The sequence below is a fragment of the Otolemur garnettii genome, unplaced genomic scaffold (genome assembly GCF_000181295.1).
Source record: "Otolemur garnettii isolate 467f Iridium unplaced genomic scaffold, OtoGar3 scaffold00005, whole genome shotgun sequence".
NCBI classification, from domain to species: domain Eukaryota; kingdom Metazoa; phylum Chordata; class Mammalia; order Primates; family Galagidae; genus Otolemur; species Otolemur garnettii.
This window is the reverse complement of record NW_003852400.1, coordinates 36,998,401-37,006,923: the sequence shown is the minus strand read 5'-3', so window position 1 is coordinate 37,006,923 and position 8,523 is coordinate 36,998,401. Positions and strand designations below refer to the sequence as shown.

At 39.7% G+C, this 8,523-nt stretch overlaps 1 protein-coding gene across 3 annotated transcripts in view; it reads right to left on the bottom strand.

The window, feature by feature from the left end:
* Window positions 1-8,523, bottom strand: part of ELOVL7 (ELOVL fatty acid elongase 7) — a 26,919-nt gene that overhangs the window by 11,593 nt on the left and 6,803 nt on the right. For 2 of the 3 annotated variants that reach the window (XM_003782739.2, XM_012811807.1), the window contains exons 2-5: window positions 6,642-6,832; window positions 3,556-3,636; window positions 2,324-2,380; window positions 141-246 (exon numbers count right to left, since the gene is read on the bottom strand). In XM_003782739.2, coding sequence (XP_003782787.1) covers window positions 141-246; window positions 2,324-2,380; window positions 3,556-3,636; window positions 6,642-6,832 — 435 coding nt within the window. The remainder of the gene's footprint in view (window positions 1-140; window positions 247-2,323; window positions 2,381-3,555; window positions 3,637-6,641; window positions 6,833-8,523) is intronic. The other variant, XM_012811809.1, reaches the window with a different exon arrangement.

Below are 8,523 nucleotides of genomic sequence, written 5' to 3'. Positions count from 1 at the left end.
AAAAAAAAAAAGAGTTTAACAAAAGTGACTCTTTGATTTTTTAAGTTTCTTAAAAATCACATTTGGGGATGACATTTTTGTTCATAATATACACAAATGTTATCATTTATAGTACAGGATCCCAATTTTCCCTTGGCTACCTGCAGCAAATTTGACTCCAAACCACCAGGTCCACGGCATGATAGTATGATGGAAGACGTGGAGGAAAGTCACTTGGCTATTTTTCTTACGTAGAACAAAAAAGACCTGAAAAAAATGTAAAGAATATCACATTCAGATAAAAGCATATGATAATTTATAAAGTATTACAAAAATATTGGCAAAGTGCAAACTATTTATATTATAATTTATTTTGAAAGGCACAGAATGATTGCAGAGTAGCTGATTCTCCAAGGGACAGCTCAAAAATTAACTACTACGAAGCTTAGGTAGAATGCCTCGTCATGGGAGGAACCAATAAAAGGTTGAAAAGAAATTTTACGTTAACTTAAAAGTCAAAGACATAAAGTGAAAAATATGGCCAGAATTAACTGAAAGAAATACTCTTAGTAAAAAAAAAAAAAAAAAAATCCCAGCAGATTTTGAAATACACAGGAAAACAGAACAGTCTTGATTCTCAGGACTGAAATGATTACACATTACTCCCTAATAGAGCCTACCAATCTGGATAAGGGATTGGGCAAACTGAAGGAAGACTTGAATCAAATCAAAAGTTAGCACATTATTATTAAAGAAAGATGAAGGGAGAAAAATTCAAAGAGTTAATCTGAGAAAAAGAAATGAAAGCTACACAGGAAAAGGGGGACGAAGGCATTGTTCAGCCTGAACATACCCTATGGTTTGTAGAAACTCGACAGACGAAAGAGTATAATTTTTGGTTTGGGGCGGGGGTGTGATGTTTAAGAAATAATTCTACAGCAAAGCTCAGAACACCAGTCCTAAGTTAGACTTTTAAGTGTGGTACTAAGCAGAATTGTGCAAAGAAAAGATTTCTTAGGACTGTTCGAGAAATGCCTTTTAGGGAACATCAAAGCAGCAGCGTGATCCATGTGGAAGCTGGAACTGAGAGGCCACAAGGCAGAGACAACAGATCCTAAATGCGTTTGCTTATGCACATGCAGGGAGGCCATGTGGTGGAACAGAAAAAGCCACGAACTAGCAATGCGGATCCTAGTCCAAGACAGTATCAGCATTACTCTGGATAAGTCACTTAACTTTTTGGCTTCAATTTCTTTTTCCAAATGAAGACTCTGGACTAGATAAATGATTCTCAACTCTGGCTGTGTATTAAATATCCAAGGTGCTTTTTAAAAATAGCCATGCCTGGTCTCTACTCCAGATCAATTGGCACTAGAACTCTGAAGGTGAGGCCCAGGTTTGGTTTGGTTTGTTTTTTTCGAAAAGCAATTGATTTTGTTGCACCACGAGAGCAGACAACCACACAGGTTTTCAAAATGTTGTCCCTGGACCAACAGTAGCAGTACCATCTGAGAAAATGTTAGAAATGCAAATTCTGGAGCCCCACTCAAGACCTACTGAATCAGAAACTGTGGGGGTGAGGGTATAGGCATCTGTGTTTTAATAAGCCCTCTGGGTGATTGTAATACATGCTACAATTTGAGAACCATTGGATTCCATGCTCAGCAGAGTCACTTTCAATTCTAGCAATACAGGAGTAGTCAACTTAGAAGGTGAAGCATGGTGAGATTTCTTATAAAAAATGTAGTGGTATATATTCCCAAGAGAGAACACACACACTTAGTCTCAGGGCCAGCACTGGTTCTGAATAACTAAGATATACTTTTCACAAAGATATAATAATTAATATTCAGCCTCCTAAGTTACTCTGTCAACAGAAGCTGACACCTCTCTCCTCTCATCACAGAGTCCCACCTATGGCGCTTGCTTCTCCCAGGACCCCATCACCCAAGTTCAGAGTCACTTTGATGTTCCCAAAATTCCTGATAGCCCAGGGGTAATTTATATCCTCAGTTCTTTGCTTTCTGAACTTGATTCTTAAAAGAACTGTCATCCATCTACATAAAGATGCACAGTTTTGTAATACATGTTACAGCTACACACTTATCTTAATCAAGTGGTAGCTAAAGTATTAAAAGAAAAAACCTTTGGAGTTCACAAAATACTGAAAAATAAGCTTATCCCATCTGTTCTCTTAAATTACTGATAATAAAAGGTAAAAAGATAACAGTAGGTTCGCCTGAGGAGGAGAGATAACCAAACTTATCAGACAACTGAACTTGGGCAGGTTATTGCTTTCATTAAAGCAGCAAACATGTACCATATGTGGTGACCACATACTCACAGTATCTAATAGCTCAATAAATTTTGAGAAGTAATAAAGCCAGCAGGTCCGTGCCATCTGCAGAAACACACATAGACATGGTTTTATTTTTTACATGGAAGAAAAGTTTATTTTTTGAAAGTTTAGCAAAATACACATATCATGGAATTTATGTGTATCTGGATCATTTTCAGTGTACAGTTAAATACATTCACAGCGTCGTGAAACCATCACCACCCTCCATCCATAGAACTCTGTTCATCTTACAAAACTGAAACTCTGCACCTTAAACAATAATTCCCCATTCCTTCCCAACCACCCAACCATTCTACTTTGTGTTTCTATGAGTTCGACTACTCTAGTTACCCCATATAAACTAAAATCATGCAGTATTTTTCTTTTTTCTGACTTGATTATATCATTGAGAAAATTGCTATCAAGATTCATACATGTTATAGTGTGAGATAGAATTCCTGTCCTTTTAAAGGCTGACCAATGTTCCATTCTAAGAATACATCACATTTTTAAATCAATTTCCCCCACCCAGGGACTCCTGAGTTACTTCTACCTTTTAGCTATTTAGCTACTGTGAAAAACACTGCTATGAATGTGAGTATACAAATATCCCTTCAAGTCTCTGCTTTCACTTTGTTTAGGTATAAACCCAAAAGTAAAATCGCTGGATCTTTTTTTTTTTTTTTTTTTGAGACGGAGCCTCAAGCTATCTCCCTGGGTAGAGTGCTATGGCATTACAGCTCACAGCAACCTCCAACTCCTGGGCTCAAGCGAGTCTCCTGCCTCAGCCTCCCAAGTAGCTGGGACCACAGGTGCCCGCCACAACGCCTGGCCATTTTTTGGTTGCAGCCATCATTGTTGTTTGGCGGGCCCGGGCTGGGGATTCGAACCCGCCACCTTAGGTGTATGTGGCTGGCGCCTTAGCAGCTTGAGCCACAGGTGCCCAGCCGAATCACTGGATCTTAATGGTAACCCTATTTTTTAATTTCTTAAGGAACTAGATATTAACTTATGTTTAAAGCCAAGAAATCTGAAAAGAAAAGCACCAATTTTCATTTTATAGAAAATTACACACCTGGCTTTCTTTGATTATTTCCTGTAAGATTTAGCTTCTATTTTCCCCAATACATGTTATCTGATCATTGGGTCATTTGCTCACTTTAAATTCATATACAATGTAGCAGAGTCTAAAAAGTTTTAACATTTTGAGCAACAAATTTTCCCCAAAAGTAACTTACCCTCAAAGCTGTGGGTGACCGTGAATAGTCAACAATTTCACAACGAAATGAATAACCTGTACCCCAGCCAGACATCACAAACTGCAAGAGAGACACGCATGTTAACAAAGGAAAGCATCCACTCAACAGCTACAACAAAGGTGGTTTTGATAACGCCGCCACTTCATTATGTTACCAGCTGAATCAGGGGTCGCTGCACAGGAAAAAGGAGCTAGAATGATTACAAACTACAAAACATGCCTGCTATCACAGCCTGGTATCAAGAACTTTCAACTCCACAAATTCATATGCTATTTCCATAAACTGTGTTCTGGCTAAAATGGGAAATGATAATTCTAATATAGTGAAGACCAAAATACAGGGAGTGTTTTGTTTAAACAGCAAATACTGGTAGGTGATTTATCTTAGGTACACAAACATATCTACAGATGCGAGTGTGTTTGTGTACTCTTAAAGGGAATACTTGGCTCTGAATCAGTCTTTTCTGGAAATTATCAATCTTTCTAATTAGTCAGTAAGTAAGAGGGCAAACCAAAATTCCTCAGTGTATCCATGGGTGGCTGTGGCAACTGGGTTTTGTCTGCCCGTGGCTAGTGTGTATGAGGTGAGTGGTAGTCCACAGCTCAGATATTAGTTCTGCTTTGGATTCACAGGACAAGTAAAAGAGGAAAATATCCTTTTTAATTAGAAGAGTGTAACACGGCAGGCCTTAATTCCAACCCACCCACAAAGTGACCTAAGGTGGGTGGTGGGTGGTGGGTGGTGAGAAGAAAAAGCCTATTGTTGTAAGTCTGAATTGTAATTAGAAGATTATATTGACACTCTTTCAGTCTGATGGTGCAAGGTCTTCTTTTAAAACAATATCTGAAAATGAAAAACCCAGGCCACTAATTTTAAATTAATGCATATACGTGGTTGGCTTAATTTAGGGTACTGACAGTATGATCAGCTCTCCTCTGACTTCTTATTCACACAAGTGCTGACATTCTCTCTGGAATTTCTTTCTCAGTAGAATGGTTAAATCATTTTCTGCCATAGAGGCAAATTTTAAATTTCTACTCTTAATTACCATTAAAGGTAAAATTACAACTTTATAAGAAATTAAATTCTAAAGACAAAGGTTTACGAGGCATGATCAGAAAAATATTTGAATGGTGCAAAGAGAAAAAGGAACACAACTATTAGAGTATTTGTGATATTTAAAAACATACCATTCTTTTATGATACTAGCTTGTAGCTTTATAGGAGACAATTTAATCACATTGTTTTCAGTATTTTGGTGATTTATGACATCTTGAAAAGACTCAGAAAAGTACAAGACACACATTTCATGGATATCAAAAATATCTTATAAACACAAGTCAATAGATTTCCCCCGCCAAAACAGAGAATGTGACACAGAAATAGCTAAATCTGTTTTTACAAAATCTAGCTGTCAGAGAGTGTCCCCATGTGCTCTTGTGCTCAGACTCACTTCTGACTAATGCAATTAACACTCTAAGTCCAGGAGCTTTTATTCAAACAGAGAATAGAGCTGAGTGTTTTTCTGATATTAAGTTTACTAATAACATTCTAACAGTGGAATTTTTTATATAAATGTCCATATTTCAGGCTAGCAATAAGAAAAAACAGTAACTTAAGTTTGGCAGATAAATTCTGAAAGTAGCATAAAAGTAACTCAATTACTAGTGGTGAATGGGAGACAGAAACTCTGAATTTGAGATATTTCAAACCTTCTTTTACAGTGTAATTGATCAAACAGGAATTGAAACTGGTTATCATTTGGATTCTTTTCAAGACTGAAAAATGAATGTGGGGACATCCCAATTAATGATATAATCAGACACAGAACCTAAGAATACCGGAGCATGGAGAGATGAGAGACATTTGTTTCGATTCAAGCCCAACTGGCTTTATAAAATGAGGGATCTGAGGCAGAGGGAGGTGAAGCAACTTGCTCAAAAGGAAGCAGCTAGTTTGCAGCAGATCTGGAACTAAGGGGTCCCTTTGTCTTCCAGCTTACATGTGTGTTCCCAACGCCACACTGTAACATGCTACATCCCATCTCTGAGAATTTGTGTTCTCTTCGCTCTTTTCCTCTAGTTGCTCACTACTTTACAAGGGACGGTAAAGAGTGGCCTGTGAGCTAGTTTAAAAAACAAAGAAATGGAAGACAACAGAGTGAGCCCAGCCTTTAGGACCGTGAGAAATAAGGCCAGAGTAGATGTAAAGTGATCCAACCAGGTGGATCTGCAGCAAGAATCAGGTTGGAAGGATGCACGTGGTGTCAAGAGGGGTTGGAGGGGCTGTGCGGGGCCCCTGCAAGCCCCAGTCATGACTAAGCACAAGCTGTGCTATAAAGCAAGTTAAAAAAAGAGGATGAGGAAGCCAGAGTGGGAAAAGAAGCAAGAAATCTCAGGAAAGAAGATAGACAGGGCAGCGGAGGCGTGCTAATAGCAGAGAGGGAGAGAAAGCATCTATGAATTCACTTTTGGGTCCTGAAGATCCCCATCTCTCTTAATAACATGTAAGCAATAGGTTCCCTCCCCTCCTGCTTCGTATGTGTCTATTTTCTGTTCCCCTGGCAGCCCAATAAACCAAAACAAAACAGCCCACCATCCCACAGCACATCAGAGCATACGGAAACCAAAGGTCCTACCATGTGATGACACCCATTACAGAGTCAGGATGAACTCTGACATCACGCAGACCCGAGTTCAAATGTCAGTCCTCCACCTACCAGCTCTGTCACTTAACATTGCTTAATTTCTCTGAGCACGAGTTTTCTCAGAACTAGTACTTATAGATTAATTCAATCATCTATTAATGCTAACCATGTGCTAGTCCTTGGAGTAAATGTTAATTTTTCTCATTACCCACAAAGCAAATTTGACTGAAATCCTCTAGTGAGTTTATTATTCAGTCTATTACATAATGATATTTTGGCAAATACCTGCTCTAGTGAGATCAGTTTCCAAAATTCATTAAATCTCAACGGTTACCCTCATAGTCATAACAAAACCGTAATGACATAAACAGGAAGACTATGGCAAAATTCTCCCATTAAGAATACTGAAGACACTTGCCTCATAACACATATACACAGAAAAAAGTACTATGAAAAAATTGTACGTTATCATTGCTTTCTTGAGTTCAAAGGGTTTTCGATTCTCCATGAGCTTTGGTCCCAGAGAAGTGACAAAATAGACATAGAGTCCCAAGATGATGGTTTGTGGCAGAGGTGAGGACATGAGGAGCCAATCTTCAACTCTTGGATCTAAGAGAAAAACAAGGTGTAAGTACATACCCACTTAGCCAAGAGATATTAGCAACCAATATTTCTTCAACCAAGCACCTAGATCCCAATATTGACAGTGGAGTATTAGGGCAATGATCTTCAGGAAGGGTGATGAGAAATCGCCAGGAGTAGTGACCCACGGTGTGGCTAGAAACAGTGGGGCTATCACCACCCCTGAGCCTAGGGCTGCAGGAGGTAGTAGTGACCAGAATCCAAAAGGAGAGAGTCACATGAGAGGCCCTCCAGGAGGCGAGCTGTGTTACACACCAAATATTGTGTCTGCCTCAAAATTCACATCTTGAAATTTTTTTATGATGAATGTGATAGAATTAGGAAGCCTTTGGGAGGTAATTAAGTCACAAGAGTGGAGTCCTTATGCAGGGTATTAGTGCTCGTGTAAAAGGCATCCCAGGGAGCTCTCCTGCCCTCTTTCCCCCAAGTGAAGATCAGCAAGATGGGAGTCTGCAGCCCAGAAGAGGGCCCTCACCAGAACCTGACGATGGTGACATCCTGATCTCACACTTTCAGCTTCCAAAGCTGTGGGAAATAAATTTCCGTAGTTTATAAACCGCCTAGTCTGCGGTAAATTGTTACAGCAGCCCAACAGAGTAAGACAAACTGTGACAATCACTTGAGGGATTTGGCCAGCCCAAGACAATCCTGCAAGTAAGGGGCCAAAGGAAGAGACGCCCCAGCTCCACATTCCTTTCTCCAATATCCTGGGAGATTGGTTGAACCCAACCAGAAACCCGAGGGCAGGGGAGCAAACCCAAGGATATAGTCTTTACTGGTCATTCTCCAGGGCCCAGCACAGGTGAAAAGTGGATCTGGAGAAGAAGACACCACGCAGCGTTCCACCATCCATCTATAAACATTATTAACATTTTGGTTTTTCCATTCAGACATTCTTTTATATATAAAAATATGTGTTTCCGCCTTTTCTTAACTTTCTTCTTAACCCAAGAAAACTGGCACACTTCTACAAATACCATCTCATAGAATCACAGAATTAAAAGAGACATTAGCACCTTCTAAGTATTCAAAGTGTGGGCTCTCGGTATTCAAAATGTGGGCTAGGCAATTTGATATTCTGAGCAAATAAAAAAAGTGTTGGCCTCACAACCATGTAAACAGAAATTCACCTGCTTACTGCCAGTTCCAGGTGAGGAGAGTTGGATCAATTAAAAATTGCCACTCAAGGGTGGCACCTGTAGCTCAAGCGGCTAAGGCACCAGCCCCATAGACCAGAGCTGGCAGGTTCAAATCTAGCCCTGGCCTGCCAAACAACAATGACAACTACAACCAAAAAATAGCTGGGCGTTGTGGCGGGCACCTGTAGTCCCAGCTCCTTGGGAGGCTGAGGCAAGAGAATTGCTTAAGCCCAGGGGTTGGAGGTTGCTGTGAGCTGTGATGCCATGGCACTCTACCCAGGTCAACAGTTTGAGGCTCTGTCTCAAAAAAAAAAAAAAAGAAAGAGAGAAGAAGAAAAGAGAGAGAGGCGAACAGAAAAGAAGGGAAGGGAAAAGGAAAGGGAAAGAAAAGAGGAGAAAAGAAAAGAGAAAGAAGGAGGGTGCTTGGACATTGAGGAATTTAACATATGATTAATGAAGCCCCCTATGCAAGCAAAGAAGGGAAAAAATATTCAGTAATTCTTTTTTTTTTTTTTTTTT